The sequence below is a fragment of the Gossypium arboreum genome, chromosome 9 (assembly GCF_025698485.1).
Source record: "Gossypium arboreum isolate Shixiya-1 chromosome 9, ASM2569848v2, whole genome shotgun sequence".
NCBI classification, from domain to species: Eukaryota; Viridiplantae; Streptophyta; class Magnoliopsida; order Malvales; family Malvaceae; genus Gossypium; species Gossypium arboreum.
Genome location: NC_069078.1, coordinates 74,087,361 through 74,109,323, shown reverse-complemented (window position 1 = coordinate 74,109,323; position 21,963 = coordinate 74,087,361). Strand labels below are relative to the sequence as shown.

The 21,963-nt window shown below is 35.2% G+C and overlaps 2 protein-coding genes across 6 annotated transcripts; one reads left to right on the top strand and one right to left on the bottom strand.

Moving 5' to 3' along the window:
• The first annotated feature begins 731 nt into the window (after window positions 1-731).
• Window positions 732-14,864, top strand: LOC108456832 (putative 1-phosphatidylinositol-3-phosphate 5-kinase FAB1D). 5 transcript variants are annotated; one of them, XM_053018533.1, is made up of 15 exons: window positions 732-995; window positions 1,171-1,311; window positions 2,451-2,726; window positions 2,812-2,845; window positions 2,942-3,634; window positions 4,056-4,200; window positions 4,280-4,639; window positions 5,510-6,373; window positions 6,675-7,003; window positions 7,412-7,538; window positions 7,674-7,829; window positions 8,096-9,586; window positions 9,665-9,931; window positions 10,033-11,336; window positions 14,054-14,864. In XM_053018533.1, the coding sequence occupies exons 3-14, from the start codon at window positions 2,486-2,488 to the stop codon at window positions 10,354-10,356; spliced, it is 5,031 nt and encodes a 1,676-aa protein (XP_052874493.1). In that variant the 5' UTR covers window positions 732-995; window positions 1,171-1,311; window positions 2,451-2,485; the 3' UTR covers window positions 10,357-11,336; window positions 14,054-14,864. The 5 variants fall into 5 exon arrangements, with proteins under 5 accessions (XP_052874493.1, XP_017611019.1, XP_052874494.1 ...); XM_017755530.2 differs by lacking the exon at window positions 732-995 and adding an exon at window positions 13,582-13,753 and having other exon boundaries at window positions 1,002-1,311; XM_053018534.1 differs by lacking the exons at window positions 732-995; window positions 1,171-1,311 and adding an exon at window positions 1,335-1,650.
• A 941-nt stretch (window positions 14,865-15,805) lies between these two features.
• On the bottom strand, window positions 15,806-21,682 carry LOC108454144 (histidinol-phosphate aminotransferase, chloroplastic). Its single transcript, XM_017752485.2, has 9 exons — window positions 21,207-21,682; window positions 20,866-20,949; window positions 20,535-20,689; window positions 20,319-20,416; window positions 19,581-19,689; window positions 18,447-18,604; window positions 17,028-17,170; window positions 16,728-16,868; window positions 15,806-16,089 (listed from the first exon to the last, which is right to left on the bottom strand). The coding sequence occupies exons 1-9, from the start codon at window positions 21,444-21,446 to the stop codon at window positions 15,958-15,960; spliced, it is 1,260 nt and encodes a 419-aa protein (XP_017607974.1). The 5' UTR covers window positions 21,447-21,682; the 3' UTR covers window positions 15,806-15,957.
• Window positions 21,683-21,963: the final 281 nt, after the last annotated feature.

Below are 21,963 nucleotides of genomic sequence, written 5' to 3'. Positions count from 1 at the left end.
ATTTATTTATTTATTTTTGAAGTGTAACAAGTAGAATATAATTAAAGTATAAATACAAATTGAGGTAGTCGTAAGTATAAAACTATTATAAACGAATTGCACGAGTAGTCATATTATATAATTAAATAATTATATCTAAAATAAAATAATAAGTGATACAATTTAGACTAAAACTAATAAATTAATTGGACTAAAACTTACTTATGATAATAAAACGTTATGAGATTTGGAGACCTACTTATATAATTGTGTAAGATCAATCTTGAAACTAAATTAAGGTGTCTTTAATATCTAAAATTAAAAATATTGAAAATTTAAAATTAAAAAGATATAGATTTGGCGGTTCTTTTATTTGAAAATAGTTACTAAGAATCACTGTTCTGCTTTGATGAGTAGGCAATTATTGCTTGTCGTCTAATATACGGACCCAGCTATTGACTTGTCTTTATACCAGCCAATCACTGGCTGCCCATACTGTACTAGGGTTGCCCCTTACTCCACGAAACGAGGGTAGTCTAGTAATTAAATGGAGCAAAAATGACACGAACACCCTTATTATTCCACGTCTCTAAATCTTAAGAGGACACTCTAATTCATCCCCAATCATGCAGATGTCCAAACAAATCAGGTGCTCCTAGAATTATTACTGGGCTGCCAAGTGGCATAAATGTATTGGTAATGAGATTTGTGCTCGGCCATTTGTTTTAGGAGAGTGAAAATGATGAGAAAGGAAGACACATTAATAATGTAATAGATTTGCCTATAATAAATATTTATTATATTAAATTATTTAAATAATATTTAATCAAATGTATAATATTAGTTGAATTAACCCTTGATTTAGTCTTGCTTAATCAATACAAGTAATTAATTAATTAGAGTTTTTCTATCATAGCTTTAAGTTGATGCATGTGTGCTTTTCGTTTCCACAAGAAAATGAATGAGGGAGGGACAAGATTGCAAAATAAATATTTTTTTTAAGCAATTGAATAAATGTATTTTCTACTCCCTTTGTTCAGACACAAAAAAATATACCCTTTCATTTCATATTTTATAAAAGCTTAAAAAACACAGAATGGATCCCACTTAAATACCTTTGTTCAAATTTCTTGCCTTTTTCATTTTATAACTTCTCAGTCTCTTCACTGCTTCTTTCTTTCGGTTTTTCAGGGAAGAGAAAAAAATGTTTGCTTCTGGTTACAGAAATGGAAAGAGCAGAAAGAAAGCCCAACAAAAAGGTTTCTGTTATGCTTGAGATTGGATTAGAGACTATATTATACCCCAATCTTGGTTCTTTGGATTGCTTTAACTGTAAGTAATAATGCTTTATTGCTTTTGCTTCTTTGTTTCCTTTTTTGTTGCCTTCAGTGAATTTTTCTACTTTGAATTATTTTTGTTTCCCGTTTAAACTGTGTAATTCAGAGCTGGAATATGTCAACATCGTTTTCTCGGGAAAAACTTAGAACAGTTGCCATTTTGGAAATCCAACGATTGATGCTTTGGAGCTTTTATATATATATATTAGATTAATTGACTTTATGAAGTTTTGCTTTTCCGATCTTTCATTTGAGTGCATTTGATTTGATGAATTAATCTTTTTTATCTCTCTCTCTCTCCCCTTTGCTCAGAGATCTCAGTTCAGCCTTGAATGTTGGTGTCGCCCTTTATTTCATCTTTTTGTTCATTTATCTCACTGGATTTTTTTACTCTTCCTGGTATATTGCATGTCAATATTATTTTCCAGTTCATTATCGCTGTTTTTGATGAACACTGTTTGATCTGATGCTGTGTTCTCTGTTTAATCTATATCTTTTTATGTCAATTGATTTGATGTCATATGTACGGGCGGCAATCATTTTTTCAGGCTTTGGAATCTTTTTCCTTTGGGACATAAGACTGGGAGTTTTTTTTTTTTTTTTTGGATCTGGTTTTAAATACCGATTAGTATATATGATCATTGCAATTCTAAGAAGTTCTCCCTATGCTTTATGTTCCTTTTGATCTCTGTAACAAAGGGATACTTTTGTTCTTACCATAAATACTACCAAATAGAAGCAATAATCTTTAAAATTCCTGATTCATTTGGAACACTTCAGAAATGTATGCAGAATTGCAGATTTATTTGTGAATACAGGTAGGGGGATAGTGAAGAAATTGGTTTGTTAAGTTTGTATAAACATTCTACTTTTTAGTTTCTTTTATGCTGACTATCTACTTTTTAGTTTCTTTAATGCTGACTATCTTATATTTTGAAAAAATGAACTTTATTAAGATAACTTACTAAGAGAAACCATTTTAGCAGTTTCTAGTCAATTTGAAGCTTATGAGTGCCTTCCAAAAGTTTTTGTTTACTCAATATGGGATCTAAATATCAAATGCTGGAGTGATCTTACAACACTATCTTATTTTGCTTATCAAACTTATCTATTTTCCTGTTCTTATCCAAATAGGTGATTAAATTTTGCTGGAGTTAATATTGCATTGGATGTGTAGCATGTGTCATTACTGTGGTGCTGAACTTGCGAAGTCTATTGAAGAAAAGAGGAAACAGGATAATGGTAATGCTGTAATTTCAAGTACTGGAGACCCCATTTGGTATTGTAAATTATGCTGTGAGAGGAAAGGAAGAGACTTCGTAAAGCAGGATGGTATTACTCCATATGCAACACCAATGATCAGTCCAATTTTCTCATTGTCTTGTAGTGACCGCTCATATTCTAGCTGCAGTAAGCACCTCTACTTTTTTATTAGTTAATTTGTTTCAATTTCCTTTTAATCCAAACCTTTACATTTTGTATTCTGTTCTATCAGGTGATTTTTCAGTTGATATAAACTCATATGATCGGTGGGTTTCCTTATTCTCCGTTACGATGCTGTTATATTAACTGGAGTCTTGAAATTAAATCATGGTGTGAGCGGGCATTTATTTGTTATTTTTCAGGGGCGAGGATGGCCAAGAGGTTGTTTCAAAAAAAATTTTGCCAAATGGCCGATTGCAACACCTGAGCTCAGAAGGCCCTAGGAAGAGAGTTGATAGCTTGAATATGATGATAGAAAGCAACTTGAGGGATAAGAAAAATAGCTATGATATGGACATAGTGAGAGATATTGAGATAACAGAAGCTAGTAATCAACAAGAAGCAAAAGAGAGCATTGTTGAAAATTCTCCTACAACCATAGGCAAAGAAAATGGGGCTTCTCAGTCCATTAATGTTGAAATGGATAGTCAAATTTGGGAACCTCCAGAACCAGAATATCCAGTGGATGACTTGGAGGGAACCGTGGCTTATGATGATGATGATGATGAATGTGGAGATGGCACAGAATGGGGAAAACCAAGTTCCTTGAGTCATATTATAGATGATGACAATGGAAGATACAGGTTTAAAGAGGAAAAAAAAAGAGCAATGGAAGAGGTAATAAATGGGAAGTTCAAAGCTATCATCAGTCAACTTCTTAAATCTGTGGGCGTTGCCTGTTCTGTTAATGACAGCCATAATTGGGTGGATATAGTTATTTCTTTATCTTGGGAAGCTGCTCTGTTTTTGAAGCCCAATGCTATTGATGGCAAAGCAAATGGTCCAGATAGATACGTGAAAGTAAAATGCATTGCAACTGGTTCTCGCAGTCAAAGGTGATAGGAGTTAAATATACTGTTTCTTAAAATTACAGTTCTCTTTATGGATATTTATTCATTAAGTAATTCAGATTTTACATTAAATAGACTCAAATGTTTTTGTTACCTTTGATGTTTCCTTTTTAAGATTGAAAGATGGTTGTAATGTGCTTTTTCTGAAGCAGAATATAGTTCTTATAAACATCTGTTGTCTCTATAATAATTGAGGAACAGATTACTGTTTTTCTCTCCTTCAGTCTGTAGCATGTGAAAGGACATCCTCTTTTGTAAATTTTAATCGCCTTTTAGTTAAATGAGCATAGAGCACACATGAAAATCCTCGTTCTGCTTGCTTTATTTGAAAATATAACCGAGCAATTTAATGCTCATGCTGTTATAGGAATTCTCTTCAACTTATAAATTAATGTTTATTTTGCAGCCAATTGATCAAGGGATTGGTCTTCAAAAAGCATGCTGCTCATAAGCACATGCAAACGAGGTACAAGAATCCAAGGCTGTTACTAATTCAGGGAGTCCTTGGTCAGTCGTCTAGTGGGTTGTCTTCATTCAGTTCACTAGATGAGGTAACTTGGCAATAACCAACTTTGTTTTTGTACTGCAGAGGTATGCTATATGTTTCTGATTATTGACCTATAAATACAGGAAAAATGTCATCTGAAATGTCTAAGTGAGATGATAGATATGTGCCATCCAAATGTGATATTAGTGGAGAAAACTGTTTCACGTGATTTTCAAGAGTGTATCCTTGAGAAAGGAATTACACTGGTGTTTGACATGAAGCTACATCGTCTAGAGAGAGTTGCACTTTGTACTGGCTTACCAGTTATACCATCTGATACTTTGCTGAATCAAAAGCTGAAGCAGAATGACTCCTTTAAGCAGTGCGACTCCTTTCACATAGAAAAGTTCATTGAGGAACATGCTTGCTGTGGTGAAGGGGGGAAACGACCAAGTAAAACATTGATGTTCCTTGAGGGCTGTCCTAAACATCTCGGTTGCACTGTAAGTTGACAACTTTTTCTTTCTATTAATTATTTTCCCCTGTAATCAGGATGCACATGCAAAAAACACTTTCTTAGGTGCTTAGGTGCGGGAAGCAAGATATCTAGTTGGATGTGGGTACTATTTATATGGTCGGAGCAGTGTTTAAGGGGAAAATATAGTAAGCAGTTCTAATCAAAAGATTATTCCTTTGACAGCTTATCCATAATTTCCTGCCCTATAACTTCTTGATGGGAAGACGTCAAACATTCTTGTGCCTGTTCTCTGCAATTAATGAAATTGGATAAGGCCATCAATTCAAACTTCATTTATCAAAGGCCATTAAATATTCAATTATAATTCGCATTAAAGTACTAATTAGACCTGTAATTTCTTAGGTTTTTATATATGATGATTTGTTGTAACTTGTAAGCTTGAAATTCAGAATTATCTTAACACTTAAACCTGTTTTGTTGAAACGTTGAGAAAAAAGCAGCTTGCTGTAGTCTTTGATCTTTCTCATAGAAATACTTACTCCGTATAGCATATGGTCTTCCCGTATTAAAAATGTGCTTTTCTTATTTTAAGCCTTTAGTTAATTTACATTTGACCAGTTTGTATAGATTGTTGCTCTGGGTTGTCTTTCCTTGTTGATTAGACTTTTGAGGCTTCAGTGTCGTGTCTTCCACTTGAGTTTCTTTTGCATCATCCATTTTTATACCTTTGGTTTCTCAAGAACAAATCGTGTTTGATATCTGGACTTAAGATGTTTGACCTGATGCCATCTGTCTGAAAACAAGCTCTCTCTTCCCTTGTTTCTTTTCTGGTTAGATATGTAGGCATATTCCTGTGTATGAATTGCCTTGTTAATTTGATATCATAATGCTGCAGATTTTGTTGAAAGGAAGTCATTCTGAAGAACTCAAAAAGATTAAGTGTGTTGTGCAGAATGCCGTTGTCATGGCATATCATTTAATCCTAGAAACTTCTTTCCTTATTGATCAGAAGGCAATGTTATCTAGAATCCTTTTCACTGGAATAGCAAATGTTTTGCTACCAGGTCGGGAATCCCATGCTTCAGAAATTGGTAACCTAAGTGTTCCTTGTCTCGATGGGTCTACTGCTGAAACTCGATCGCATGAAGTTGACATTCCGATTTCCAATGCATTCAATGAAGAAGGTTACCACATAAATGGGGAAAAAAATGGTGATCAAATCATGAATTCAGGATTAGACTACAATTCAGCATTATCTTTGGAGCCATATAATCCGGCAATTCTCTCTGGGTTGTCGTCTATTTCTGCTTCTCTGAAGAAAGTTATAGGAAATAATTTCCCTCTTGCATCCACTGCCCCTTATCGGTCATTGTCTGCATATTTTGGGTTAAATGGGATGCAATCCAAGCTAATAGAAGCAGTTCCGACAGTGAAATATTTTGAGGTCACAGATCAATTTTATGTGGAATCTAAAGGTGATCCTGATGAAAAGAAACCTCTTGAGGACAGACAAGCCCAATTTTCTCATGCTTTCTTTGAAGCCCCACTTGACTTGAAAGTTAATGGACATGATAACGAAGAACTTAAAAATAAGGACATCAACACAATGTTGAATTCACAGAGTATTTTGGTTCTTATTGCAAGCCGGAATGCCTTACGGGAGACTATATGTAAGCAAAGCCATTTTAGCCATATAATGTTCTACAGGAATTTTGATGTTCCTCTTGGAAAGTTCCTTCAAGATAATCTACTCAATCAGGTCTGGAATCCCCTCTTATTAGTAGCTTTTTCTCTTCTTGTTAATTTTTCTCCATTATTTTGATGAAACGAGGTTGATTAGATTGCCAACTTCTCTGAAGTATTGGAGATATGATCTTTATCTTGTAATGTTTTGAAATTATGTCACCTACAATTATTGCTAATTTTAGTTTTCCTTTATTCTCACTAGAAACTTAGGTAACCTGAAGTTGTATGATAATGGACTACATTTGAATACCTAACTTTTTGTAGCTGTCTGATGCTGTTGGGTTTTCCACTGACAGCAACTTCTGCTTTTGCAGGGAAGTCAGTGTGCTGTATGTGGTGAACCGCCAAAAGTTCACTTTTACCATTATGCACATCGTAGTAAGCAATTAACAATACAGGTTAAACAGCTTCCTAAGCATTTATCTGGGGAAGCACAGGGAAAACTCTGGATGTGGAGTCGCTGTGGCAAGTGTAAAACTGGGAATGGAATTTCAAAAACTACAAAAAGAGTGCTAATGTCAACTGCTGCCCGTAGTCTTTCATTTGGAAAGTTCTTGGAACTCAGCTTTTCTGAACACTCTTCATCCGGCCAATCATCCAGCTGTGGGCATTCTCTGCATAAGGACTTCCTATATTTCTTTGGGTATCGATTGCTGCTTCTCTTGTCATTTAACAATAAACTCACAGTACATTCATATGCACTAGTCAAATGGGAAAAGCTTTCCCTTTTGTTTGAGAATTATGCTTGATGTTTTTCTGTTTAACACCTTCTGACTTTTAAATGCTTGTAAGTAACTTACTGCCTAGAATTTGTGGAGGTTTATACAGTTCTTATGCTCAGGGATTTATTCAATAGGTTTAGGGTGGTTTTCCATCTTAGAATGCAGAACAATTAGCAAAATGCATGCTTTTCCTATGGAGTTGTCTAATAATAGCTAACATCTGCTTGCTTTCCAATCTACTTTTTTAAGAAAAAGTCTAGAAACTCTGCAAAGAGCTGCCTTAGAAATTTGATTTCCTCACATTTCTTGTCATGTTAATGTAATTGCAGGTCGGGTCCTATGGTTGCAATGTTTAGTTGCTCCTCAGTTACTACTTATACCATGTCAATGCCTCCACAACAGCTGGAGTTTAGTAAGTCAATTAGATCAGATTGGCTGAAGGAAGAGTTTGAAAATGTATGTTTATATTCCATTTTCACTGTGCTTTATCTTCTGATATAATGTTTATTCTGTGATGAAACATATTTGTCTTCTCGCCATTGACATTCACTCATGATAATATATTTGAATTGATATTGATATTTCCTCTAGGTTTATATGAAAGGGTTGCTAATGTTCAGAGAGGTTGCAAGCTTTTTGGTGCAGATAAGATCTCAATTTGAGGGCTCGACTCTAAACCTTAAAGGCTCCTTAAAGGAATTTTCTGATGTTGAAGAGATGTTGAAACTGGAAGCTTCTGATTTTGAGGTTGGTTTTCTCTTGTTCTTTCTGATCTATTGTTGGGTGTGTGATGCTTATTTCTGTTTCTCCTTGTTTGAATAAGCTGTTATTCTAAGTGAAACTAGATTGTATGTACAATTTTTTATATGCATGATATCTTATCAACACAGTAAAATTAAGACTATTGTTGCTCTGCTATGCTCTTGAAATCACTATTTAAATGATTTTTTTTGCCACAGTATTTGAGTGTATGTTTCTCTGATTCATGTGTATTATTGGGCAAAAAACTGCAGGTAAACTTTCAGAATGCTGTTGCAGAGAATGGAAATGCAAACTTGGGTTTTCACCCACTCCTCAGCTTGACCCAACTAAGGTGGGATCTTCTTCTGGAATCATGCCTTTGGGATAGACGCCTGCATTCTCTCCTCTTGCCTGATCCTACAGTAGTAGTTGTTGGTGCCAATAACAAAGCGGTTCTGGAGCAATTGGAGTCGGATATGAGTAGTGCTGATGGAGAGGACAATAGGACAGAAGCTAAATCTGGAAATGGTGATCAGTGTTCTTATAATACTGGTAATCTGAAAGATGAGACAGGTTCATCTGTTGAAAGAAATGAATTTTCAGGTGATAAATTCTCTTCAAATGTTCCTGTTAAAAAATTCGAGGAATGTGACAGCATACACAATTCCACTATGGTTGAGAATATTGGAAAGCCAACAGTGAACGGTACATGCCCTGTGAAATCATCCAGCCTAGAGTTTGTTGTGACATCTAATATTTCTGTTCTTCCTCATCTTGGTGATGAGAATTATCAAGCAGAGGATGAACTGCTGTCAGATCATTTGCAAGTGGATAGAACAATTCCAATTTCTACAGAGCTTTCTTCCGATGAATCGATAGTTGACTCAAATGGATCTAGTAGGGGTGGATCTCCACGTTCATTACTATCCAGCTTAGAAAACTTAAACGGATGGTTTTGGATGCCTTTATCTGAAATCAGACAGATATACATGAAGGATCTTCTAAGAGGAAAGGCCCCCAAGTTCGAATCTATCAGTAGTTATACTCCTGAGAAAATACCCACAGGCAATCAATTAATCAGGGAGGAAGGGATGAGGCTACACATACCTCTAGGAATGAATGATTATATATTGTCAGACTATGAGAGTGAACTATCAAGTATAATTGCTTGTGCATTATTGTCGCTGAAAGATCTTCATGCTGTAGCAGAAATGTCTAATGAGGATGGGAGGAGAGATAAACTAACTGAAAGTTTACGTCGCCACATTCAAGTTCCTACAATAACATCCCCCCATTGGTCTCCTAGTGGTTCATCTGATTCAGACTCTGTCTCTAGTCTGAGCATTTCTTCAGACGAGCCACAGTTTTCCAGTTTTGATGGGTTAAACTTGATGGATTCTTTAGTTCCTCCTGATGCTCTTAACATAGAAGTTCCTCTAGGGGTTTCAAAATCACTTGGGAAGGGTAAATACACAGTAGTATGTTTATATGCTAACCAGTTCCGTGATCTTCGGGAACGGTGCTGCCCTTCAGAGCTTGATTATATTGCTTCGCTTAGCCGTTGCAGAAACTGGGATGCCAAAGGAGGGAAGAGCAAGTCCTTTTTTGCCAAAACACTTGATGACAGATTTATTATAAAGGAAATTAAGAAGACGGAGTATGATTCATTTGAGAAGTTTGCTTTACATTATTTCAAATACATGAACCAGGCGTTTGAGTCTGGTAGCCAAACCTGTCTTGCGAAAGTTCTTGGAATTTATCAGGTTAGCTTTTATTTGTTTTGACATCTTGATTACTTTATTCTTTGTTTTTTTTTCTTCGAACATTTGAACATTTTGTAGGTGATAGTAAGACAGCCAAAAACTGGGAAAGAGACAAGACATGATCTTATGGTAATGGAGAATCTTACCTTTGGAAGAAACATTACTCGCCAGTATGATCTTAAAGGTGCCTTGCATGCTCGATTCAGTTCAGCTGCTGATGGTTCTGGAGATGTTCTTTTGGATCAGAACTTTGTCAATGACATGAATTCTTCTCCGTTATACCTTAGTAATAAAGACAAGCGTCTCTTGCAGCGTGCTATATGGAATGACACAACGTTCCTCAATGTGAGCTTTTAATTCTTTCAATTGGATTTTGTCTCCCTTTTTAGGTTAAACTTCTCTCACTGGGAATAAGGTACTGACTGAAAGGGCTTGATTATTTGCAGTCGATCAACGTAATGGATTACTCTTTACTTCTTGGTGTGGATACGCAGCGGCGGGAGCTTGTTTGCGGGATTATTGATTATCTGAGGCAGTATACCTGGGACAAACAACTAGAGACATGGGTTAAGTCTTCTCTAGTTGTTCCCAAGAACGTGTTGCCAACAGTTATCTCTCCCAAGGAATACAAGAAAAGGTTCAGAAAGTTCATGTCAACTTACTTTTTCAGCGTCCCTGATGATTGGGGCTCACAGGAATCCTGTGACCCTTGTGAACTTGGTGGTGGCATTAGAGATAATGATATTGATATGTCCTCTCAATCCAAGTAATGGTATTTCTGGCTAGATCTTGTATTCCTTGTTTCTCTTTTCTTTTTTTTCCCTGGAATTAGCCATCATTTTTGAGAAATTATTGTGTACATATCCAATCCGTTATCGTGCAGTTTTTAGCAAAGTTCTGGGGTAGTTTCATTGCTATAGGTCTACCATATCCATATTAATGTCCATATATTTGTACAGTGAAGAGAGGAATTGTAGATAGCCGGGGTAATAGGAAGACTGATAATTTTAAAGCAATTTAAAGTTGAAGTTTTATGTTGAAGATTGTATGAATGTATTGATGGGGATGATCCATCCTCTGGTTTTGACTGCACTGTCAGTTATGTTCCCAGCAAAGGATTTGCAGATATTTCATATGGGCGGAAGATCTTAAAGGATACAAGGATAAATGATTATCAAACTCAGTAGCTGGATTTGTTTAACTTTAAGCAACTAGCAAACCCGCAATTATGAATAGGGTTTTGTTTTTGATGTTTTTATAATAGGAAAAGGTTTTTTTATTTAATATTAATATAATTATTAAAATAAAATGAAATTTCATTGAGTGACATCTTCTTTAGTAGGCAAGTATCAATCGATAAAAAAATAATTTAAATACTTGGAGAAGTATAAAGGTGTAAAATTGCGGGTGAGGGAAGTAGGAAAACCGGGAAAGGCATACATGGAGAAACATGATTGGGTTGTGAAGAGTAACAAATTGACAGTGAGTATGACATAGTCTCTCTTCGTCCACGCTCGTTCTAACAGAAAGAATCTTATTACTCGATGCCCACTAGAGTGTCTCTCCATTACGCGCTCCCACTTATATTTTTAATGTTAACCCACTTGCACTTGAACTTGCACTTGCACGGACCCTTCTTTTAAAGTCTCCCACGCCAGGAATCAACCAAGCCAAGCAAAGCACAACGCAACCCACTTAGCTACTACAACGCTTACCCAAACTTACCAAACCTCAAATAAACAGTTTACAGGTAATTTTTCTTTCTTCAGATCTCACCTTCTGTTTTTTTTCGTTCTTTTTTTTTGGTGTCACTTTTTCTTTCAATTCTTGTCTTTACTATTTTTATTTTGCTTTTGTTCCTTTTCGTTATATTTTTTTTGGGTCGTTAGGTTTCGGTTTCCGTGTGCGTTTTATGGAATATGGTTTTTAATTGATGGGAACTCCAAATTGGGAGTGTTTTAAGATGGGTTTCTAGTTTTGTCTCTTTTCCTAACTCTAAAAATGGAACAAGGGAGGGAATAATTGAATTGTTTCGATGTCTTGTTCTTATTTTAAGTGTTTTGGGTCGTTTATGGAAATGTTAGATATATGTGATTTGCATGTTGAGCAATGAACAAAGGTTTTTTTTTAGCTTCCCAGGAAATGAATTGGTCCTGTCTTGGATCGTGAGGTAAATTAAGCACAGTTTGATTGTCAATTGGTTGTTAATGGAAACAACTGTTCTTGGTTTTATCTTTTATTTATTTGTCTGTTTATTTTCGTTTGGGCGGCATTGTATGTCATACACAAATTGCAGCTGTGTGTTTTGCTTATAAGTTTCGCTTGAGATTCAATTACCATAAACTTTTCAAAAAGGAAAGAAGAAAATAGGGCATATTTTACAAGGGATGGTGTGTTGAACTATTTGGGGTTGTTGGAAAATCAAAGTGCACAAATCTCCATTCATGCATTCAGTATGCTTGTGATTCTAGCATCATCAGTCATTTCTATTTCTTTTCTGAATCTGTTGAATAGGTCTTCTTACAATTAGTATAATTTATAACAAGCGTGTTCATGAACATGTAAACAAGAAAAATTTCCTAGTTATGTGGTCGACACAAAGATTGCCATTCCTGTAACTAAGAAAAAAAGTTTCATTTTATATACCCAATCTTTAGTATAGTATGAATTCATTCTCATGCATCATCAATAAAGCTGGGAATTACTACATACCAATTTTAGTGGAAACTAAGAAAGTGAGCTTATTTGTTTGGCATTGTTGTGCCTTGGTTCTTTTAATGTTGGTGGGGACATGGGAGATCATCGATTGCAATGATTTGCATAAAGGAAGAAGGTCTCTCCATACCCGAACATCTTTAGGTATGTACATTGTTGGATACATCTGTGAGTTTGATGTTTTTGTTGTTTGTTCATAGAGAATCACATTGAAGATACTTCATAACATTTAGCATAACCATTTATGTATTTCACAACTTAAGAGAGATCTAGAAAGGAAGGGGAAGTTAGGGAACTAGAATATATAATGATGATGGTTCACACGCATGCATGTATAGAAAAATAAGGAGTTAGGGTTCTTCTGTTGATTGTCCTCAGAAATTTGTTGATGCTTGGTAATCTGCTTGTTAAGCAGTACAAGTTTGTCAACAGAAAACCTATTTGCAGACGATGTTATTTTGTTGTCTTGAGAGCTGTTGTTCATCACAGGTAAAGTTAAAAGTCACCAGTAACCAGTGGCAGAGAAAGTCAAAGAGAGGGATTCTGGTATAGCAGACAGGGCACTAATATTAGAATTATAGTGTTATATTCTGGAAAGATCTAGCTTAATGAGTAGTCAAATCACTGTTGGTGAACTGAGAAATGTTTTATTTTGTCTAGAATTTCTTATCCTAAAAAACTGTTCACTGGTTTAGCTTGCTATTTGCTAATTTGATAATGTTACATCTTACATTCTAGGCAAACTCCTCTTGCTTTCTCTGTTGTCTAATTGTTGATAGAAATTGCAGGCATGTCATCAAGGCACACTATGATAAGCATTATGCATTATGCATTTTGCTTCATTCAGTTAATGTACCATAGGCTTAGAAACGTGTACAAGAAGTCTCAGTGGGATCACTGTTTATTTTCCTGTTATACTATTACCAGATGCTCCTTTACATATTTATCTTTTTATTTATTTCTTTATTCCTTTAACAGTTAAGGTATAGCAAGCTGCGTTCTTTCCCTTGCCTGTAACTTCAACTAATGGCTGAAGAAATTAAGGGTCTTCTCATTTTCTTCAGTGTTAGTCTGAGAAAATAATGAGACATATCTGTTATTTACTTGTTAAATTACTCGAAAGAAACATTACCTCTGAATGTGTTACACACCCTGCTTTGACTTTAGAATGCACAATGCACTTAAGATTGTTTTATTTTTATTTTTTTAAGTTGCATGGTTTACTATCATATGTGCCCTTTCATGATTTTATCATTTTATTTATATGCTGCTTAATCAAGATTCGGAGACTCCATGTTGGGACCAAATTAGTTCCCCCACCCCCCTCTCCCCTGCATCCGTCTGCAACTGTCAGCAAGTGGTAGTATCAACTTGATAGAAATTCTGAGGCAACTGAGTCAAAATTCAATGATCTGTTCTCGCCAATAACTGTTAATATAGAATGGTAGTCAGGTTTGATGTTTCTCTTTGATTGATTGATGTTTGCGTTGCTTGTTATACATACACTTTTTAAATTATACCATAACTAGTAGCTTTCTGAGGAAGCTATATGAAATTATGTCTCTGTTGCTGCACTTTTGTGAATTATTTATTTAATTTGAGAGTTGCATTTCTTTATTTTTCATATAAAATAGCTCAAATTTGACAGTAGCTCCTTCATTCCTGGATTTGGTTTTCAACAACCTGTGATGGAGAACTGTCCCGTTTAAGTTATCGGACATTTACATCTTATCTTCTTATATGTGGCTGCAGTATCGCGGTGATTGAAGGTTAACCTCTGGTTTGAGGGTCTCCAAGACCAAAAGATGAGTCTTGCATGCCTGGTGTGCCACAGTGTGGAAAGTCCGTCACACTCTTTCCGGAGTTACTCTGTTTCAAGCTCAGATAACGAGGGAAGATGTTCAGCTGTTGCTAACTGCTTAGCAAGGAAGACATCTCTACCATCTGCAAGACCAGCTATAACAACGACCTCCAAAGTGGCCCCACAACCAAATTTTCAAAACAGCGTTGGAATGGCAGGTCCGCCACGTCTGGTGCGTAGTCGTGCTGTTAGGAGGGATCTTGTGAGAGACTGGAACTTTGAAGAGGTTGTGATGGAACGCTAGTTTGCTTAGTATGAGGTGCAAGACTGTGGGGGCTCTCTCCATTTGGGCTCTCTATTTTGTATTAGTGTGCAAAAACTGAACTTTTCAGCATATGTAACACACTGAGTAAAGATTATTGAATGTGAAGAACATATCACATGTCCTATGTCTCCTGCCTTATTTGTTTAGGTGTTTTGGTACAGCATGGGCATGGCTGACAATCTGTACAGCTTCCTCAACCCACTGCAAATTTGGGTTAGACAGGTGGAAGCCGGCAAGATTGGCTCTGCTCAGCCCTCTTTAGACAGCATTCGAAGTTAGTTTTAATATTGTCCTCAATTGTGCCAGCTTAGTTTTATTATTGTCCTCAATTGTGCCAGCTGGGGCAGTCCACTCCATCTGCCTTTTATCTTTATTTTTCATTTTGATGTATGATGATATGGTTCAGATTGAAATTATAGATTTTTGTTGTAGCTGAATACTAGTGGAAACTGAATTTTGGGGATGAACCCCACACCCAACACTCATAATTTAGTCGTCTTATTATTATTCTAATTCCAAAGTTTCAAACTTTAGCTCTAGCTTGCTCAAAAGGTATATCTTATACTTCTTTTCAATTTGAAATGAAACAATTCCTTGGATTTGAATTAATGATCAATTAGTTTGCCATTGATGAGATATAAAAGTATTTTTTAATACATTTATAAAATAATGTTTTTATTTAGTTATTTATCTTCAATTACTTTTTATTATATAATATTTTGTAAAATTTGTTATTCCTATAACTAGTGTAATGAGTTAACCGAAAATGGGAAAACAAATAAGATAAAATTATAACGATAAAAAAACAATAAAATGATTAAAAAGGTATTCATAATTCTTCAGCAAAGATTAAGGGTGGATGCTCCCTGCAGTGGAATCCCAATAAACCATTCCCGCAAGCTCCAACATCAAGTTGTATTTCTATATGTTAAATTCTCCCAATTATATTTAGGTTTTGGCCTTTCTTAATCCTTACATAAAAATAAATAAATTAATTAATTAATTAAATGAAAATGTTAATTTGAGTTCTTTTAAATATTAAATATCCTAAAAGCTTAAGATGGAAATTTTATTAATTTTACATGAATCGTTATATTACTAGTTGACATCTTTACTATAATAAAGTTTTTTTCGAGGTGGATACCATGGGATATTAAGAATGAAGGTAATTTGTTGTCTTCTGATGGAGAGTAGCCTATTTTCTATTCTATTATCTGTTGGTTTATTTGGAACAACATAAATAGTTTCATTTTCTGCCATTCTAGTAGAAGTATTTCTGAACTTATCAATTCGCCAAGGATATGGAAAAAATCTTTGGGGACTAAAGAATTCGATAAACAATGGGCTATCGTTCAGCTATCGTTCAATGGAGCTTAGCTTTATGCTTATAAATCTGATTAAGATCGTAGCTTTTATTTTTTAAAATAAAAATTGAAAATCAAAGGTCTGAATTTGAAGTAATAAAACACAATTTCATTTGTCATTAGAAAATAGATTTAATTTCCTGGAACATTTAGCAAAGGAATGAAATCAAGATAGCCGACTCAAGCCCTCCATTAAAGCATCTGTTTGTTCAGGCTTCCCAGCAGTCACCCGGATGTAGCCCTTCAACTCTTTGTTGTTATAGTGACGGACCATTACACCCATTTTTGAAAGGTCATCCTGTATCAATTATTTCAAAGGCAATGGACAAAGTAAAGACGGGGTAGACCAAGTAGTCATAATCCTAGTTACTGCGGTCAAAAGGTGAAGTTGCAATTTTCATGAACCATACACATTTGGTTTGCTTCTTAAGAACAACCAGAATTCTATGGCTCAAAATAGACCAAGTCACATTATTAGAAGCTTTTATTCTTCTACATCACTGTTCAAACATGGTTGCAAAATAGAGCAGATGAATTTTCTCAAGCAAGTTTGTAATACTTAACGGTTCAAGTAAACCTACTCTAATAAAAGGTTTGAAGCATCCACATTACATGATACCCATAATAGCTCTCAGTCCAAAATAGTTGCAAGATGCAGTAAAAGTGTTAACAGAGGAATATTTGGTATTTACACTTGGCAGAAATAGCATACAATTTCAAACATGTTGCATAATATATGAAAATTGAAAATTGAAGAACAAAGGCACGCAAACATGACGAATCACAAATTATCTTGAACAGCATCAAATGGAAAGAGATGGATGGCAATCATGCATAAATAATATTGCAAGAAACAAAATAACAAAGAGAGCAAAGCAGTGGCAAACGGGAGCAGGGGAGATTAGAATATCTTGGATATGGATTCAGAAATGTCACCTTCAATTTCTTAGCATCCATTCCAGATGTCACCTCACATAGAATGAAATTAGAATAGCTTGGATATGGATTCAGAAATGGTATTTCCTTGAGAAGTTTGAAAAGCCTATCCCGTTCTTGTATCAAAGCGTCTTTCACCAACTGGTAAAGATTTGCAGAGCAGTATTAGGAATGAGTTTCAAGCATAAGGGAATGAAGATGCCAAAATATCCCATTTTTTGAGGGAACAGTTTTTAAAGAAGCTTGCAACAGACCACAATCACGTTAAGAACTGAAAAGGGAAAAAGAAACAATAAGAACCTCTAGATACTTTGGGTTCTGCAAGGCAGCACATGCAGCAACTTCAGCAGCGACAGAAACATTGTATGGTTGCTTTGCTCTCCACAAATACTCAATTATGCTCAAAGGGAATGAGCCATATCCAACACGGAGCCCGGCTAAACCTGAAAAAATTATTAATTTTCAATAGCAAGTTCTAATTTATTTCCCTTTTCTTGGACAAGTGAGGGCTAGACATTCACCCACATCCACACACAGAAATAAGTAGAATGATTCATTGAAAAACATGTAAATGCCACAAAAGTCCCTGATGAACCAGCAAAGCATATATCTTCTATTCAGATTGACATCAACTGAAGATTAAATTAAAAACATACTGAATTTCCATCTCCAAAGAATATTAGAACCTCACTATCTTACAGAGGATACAAGTTTCAGACACTCTCCAAGGTTTCAGAAGTCTGAAACGATCCATATAACTATTAAAATGCAGAAGCTACAATCTCCAATGTTGCTTAATCCGAGGTCACACGAATATAAGATGTTTTATTCTTTTTTTATATAAAAAGGTTATACTTGAAATAATTTCCTGGACATAGAAGAGGAAAAATCAAAACAACAATGCATTCTATTCAGAATAAGATACTAATTATATTCTTCCCTTATATCCTATGTTGCTCCAGCTCTTCATTTTTCTTAAAGTACCTATTTTGACATTTAACAGACTCAGGTATGGCAATAGGATCATCTAAGGACTCTCAAAATACATGAAAATCTTGGCAAAAATTGAACATACCCTTCTTAGGCACATAGTCATGTGGGACACAACCGAGTCCAAGTGACATAGCTTATATCCACCCTCCACCCCCAATGAATTCTTAACTTTTAAACCACAAATAACTGAGTAGCACCATAAAGCTTGAATTATTTATATTCTACATCAAACATCATTCCTTAAGCAGAAAATCCATACAAAAGCAACATAGAAAATAATTGTTCCTTCAGTAATGCAAGAATCATTACTGAAAACCAATTAGCAGAGTGGTTACAGATGTTCACTATAAAACTACCGAAAGAAAATAATAATCCAGCCAAATCACGATTTCAGGCAAACCAAAATATGCGAGACTTGTTTCTAAATTTTTCTACATTTGTCTCAAAACATAATGCTATTATTACTCTGATCAATGCAACTGAGAGCATATGATGTTGGAAGTTCTAGTTAGCAGCTTGCATATCAACATCAAGGAAAAAGATAATCAGAATCTCTTCCATTATTCATCATACATATTTCTGAAAGTAGACTAGAGATAACAAGCCCTCAGCTTCCAAGATTTAGAAACCCTATCAAAACCACACCACCAAAGAGAATAGAAGGAAAACATTTAAATTCATGAAAAACTTGACTTTAAGAATTGAAGAAGAGAATCACAAGCATACCAGCTCTTTTACTAAATGTTCGAAGAACAATTAAATTATCATGCTTCTTCACCCACTGCATCCTAGATTCGTTTCCTGAAAACTCAATGTAAGCTTCATCTAGAACCACCAAAATGGGCATGTCAAGGATCTTCAAGAGAACTTCATCGCTAATTATACTGCAAAATTCCAATTAACAAAGAAATGGAGGTATCAAAACAATATGTGGAAGAACATATCAGAGCAATGTATAGTTACAGTTTCAACATTGCAGATTTAAAATAGTCCACAAGCTCATGAAATCATCATAACGATTTCAGAAGACCCACCTTAAAGAGTTTCAGAATGAAGCAACTAAATTATAGTAGCAAGTCACCAGGAAAAGGAAGGCAGTCATGTATAGAGGTGTCCATAGGCCGGGCCCAACCAAAAGTTAGGCCCAGCCTGAAAAATGGGCTTAAAATTTTACCCAAGACCATTCCGCCCATATTAATTTTTTATATTATTTTTAAAAAAATATAATACATCAAAAATACTAAAAAAAATAAAATAAATGTTAAAAAAAATATGTATACTTCACAAGCAGATGCCTTTAAAATAGTAACAAAATTAACAATATAACAAGAGTTATACAATATCCAAACAATAACAACAAAATAATAGCAACATAATAGTAAAATGGTAGCAAAATGGTGAAAAGAAACAAGAAGAAAATAGCAAGACAACAGTTAAAAAAAAAAAAGAAGCATTTTTTTTGGCATATTTGGGCCGGGTTCAGGCCAAAAAAGCCTTATCCAAGGCCCGGCCCATTTTCTAAATGAGCCCCTTTTTCCCAAACCTATTTTTCGGGCCTATATTTTTATCCTTCAAACCCTCCCACTTCTCGGGCGGGCCAGACGGCCAGACGGCCCTGACCCATGGACAGGTCTAGTCATGTATAACAAATTCAAAGGGATGAGAGAGATTGATTCCATCCAACAATTTTCAGTCACTCTTGATCAGTAAAATTTAGGGTTTAGGATGGCACCCCCTTTGTGCCTTTTAGAGTATATTTCATCTAGAAATGAATGCCAATCAGACAACATTCTTATAGAATGCAACACAATGATCATGTCCCTCAGATTTAAAAAAAGGAAAGCTGTTGGAAACACTTACCTTCCATCAGGATTATTTGGAGAAGTAAGAAATATGCATTTTGGCTTTTCATGCTCAACAGCCTCAGCAATTGCTTCTATATTCAAGCTGAAGTCTGGCTTCCTTGGAACTGCACAGAATATTAATATGTTCATGATTATGGGTATTATAGCAGAATGGAAAATAATTAAATAATTTAGTGCATAAATTCTAAATACTCATGGATTAATTTGGTACTACTTCCAGGAGGGAAGTAAGGCTAGACGTCAATGATTATTTGTTAATTATTATTTTTAGAATGATATTAGCTTTAGGAGATCTTTACTCAAAAGTCCCTTTATGTTATTAGGGTTTAGGGATCATTCTTATTTAGAATCCTCGTTTTCCTTGGCTTATAAGTCCTCTGTTAAAACAAGTAAACCTATGTAACCTCTATTTAAGAGGCTGATAGGCAGCATTAAAATTAAGTCAGATTAATTCAATTTTAAGAGGTTTAAGACTCTCTCTAACAAATCTAAGGTATGAGGCTCCCTTTGAAGTGTCCCACACATTCACCATAGGGCATTCGCATTGAATAAATAGAAACAAGGGGAAAAGCCCTGCTAACTTAAACAATTTTCTTATGAATTGTCCGGTGACTCAATCCATAACTCAGAGCTGTAACAACAATCCACGCCGAAGACGCAAACAAAGATAATTATGAAGTTCGAAGTGAACATGTCTATGACAGTGAAACTAGTATAAAGGATATTTCTCTACCTTTGATAACTTGTGCCCCGTTAACACCAGCATCAAATTCATACATTGTGAAGGTTGGAGGACAGTCAACAATCTTGTCCCCAGGATCAAGCACGCATCTGCAACAAAATATTAATCCAAAATAGAAGAGAAACTAGTTGGAAATTCATAATGCTTGAAGCCACAGAGAGTAGAAGCTATGGGCTAGGTTGGATAACTAAGTTTCCTGGTTCTAACCGCATTATCAGATCAATAAGTTCATCACAGCCACAACCTACAAGAATATAATCAGATTCAATCCCCGAATCTTCAGCAAGGGCAGCACGCAATTGACGAGATTCAGGATCAGGGTAGATGTATGGGAATTTCAGTGACCCCAAAGCTTCAAGAACCTACAAACAATCTGAAATTTGTAATCAGGGGATAATGGATTACTCAATTGCAAGAATGGTGCCTGCAATTGGTACAGAACAAAGGCACAAATCAAATTCAACCGAAATAAATTTTCTTTGAACTTCTTTCATGCTTGCATTATGGCTACAGAAAAGGAAGTAATTAGTCCAATGACCTCCGGAGGTGGGCCATAAGGATTTTCATTCGCATCTAATTTGATGATATCCTCAGGCTTTCTTCCCAGTTTTGCTGACAAAACCTAGAAAACAAAGACCCGACTCAATAAATAAGAAATAAAAACCAACAAATTAATTAACATGAGAGGCATATAGGAAGCTAATGATATTAAAATAGTGTATCAATCATGTATGTTGCCAGACCACATGAATCAGCAAGAAATAACCATAATGTATCAATCACGTCAAGATATTAAAATAGTTACTTAATCAAACACTGCAGCGAGAGAGATGGGGGACTAAATAAGGAGAAGACTGATATGGGGTTTCTTCCAATTACCTCAAAAGGTAAAATGGGCTGATAAGGAGACAATTTTCTCAAATGGGGTCGAATAAAAGAGTCACCACTCAACTTCTGATTGACATGCTCAACCGGAACCGTGGAAGGCGATGAAGAGAAAGTAGCCATGATGAGCCCCTTTTGATTTCCCTCAAAAGAGCGAATGCGCCTTTGAGTTTGTCGAACGTTGGATTTGAGCAAGCAAAGTGAAGCAGGGTTGAATATATTGCTGACTCCCATTCTGCCAAAGGTTCTGTTTGATAATAGGATGCCTACTGAAATATGAAAATGTATGAAACCCTAAAACACTACACCTCATACACAATAGAAACCGACAAATTTGGTCAATCTTATTTAGCCTAAAAATTGCACTATACATTGCTAATGTATGCCCTGAGTGCTGTCATTAACGGAAAATTCTAAAAACATCCCCTTCAAAACACAAAGAAGAATCGTTAGATTTTAAAATATATTGAATCTGAATCGTTGAAAAAGGAGGAGTAATGTTTTAAAAGCGGTACAGATGATGATATAATTAAATATATTATATAATAAGTTTTAAATAATTTAATATAATAATATATAAAAAATTATATACTTTTTAAATAGTTAATATAAATAAAAGTATTTTGAAAATTTTCACTAGCCGAAAGTCAAAAACATCTAAATGTCAACTCTTGTGTATGAGTGAAAAGTATTTTTTTCACTGCATTTTGACTCCAAAAGCCAGGTGCTCTTCATTGTTTTTACAGTGAAA

Coding starts and splice junctions, on each gene's coding strand:
- LOC108456832 (XM_053018533.1), top strand. CDS start 2,486: ATGTGTAGCATGTGTCATTACTGTGGTGCTGAACTTGCGAAGTCTATT. Junction 2,727..2,811: donor CCGCTCATATTCTAGCTGCA/GTAAGCACCTCT, acceptor CTGTTCTATCAG/GTGATTTTTCAGTTGATATA. Junction 7,004..7,411: donor GACTTCCTATATTTCTTTGG/GTATCGATTGCT, acceptor ATGTAATTGCAG/GTCGGGTCCTATGGTTGCAA.
- LOC108454144 (XM_017752485.2), bottom strand. CDS start 21,446: ATGGGAGTCAGCAATATATTCAACCCTGCTTCACTTTGCTTGCTCAAA. Junction 18,605..19,580: donor CCAAATAATCCTGATGGAAG/GTAAGTGTTTCC, acceptor GGAATTTTGCAG/TATAATTAGCGATGAAGTTC. Junction 17,171..18,446: donor AACATTTAGTAAAAGAGCTG/GTATGCTTGTGA, acceptor TAATTTTTTCAG/GTTTAGCCGGGCTCCGTGTT.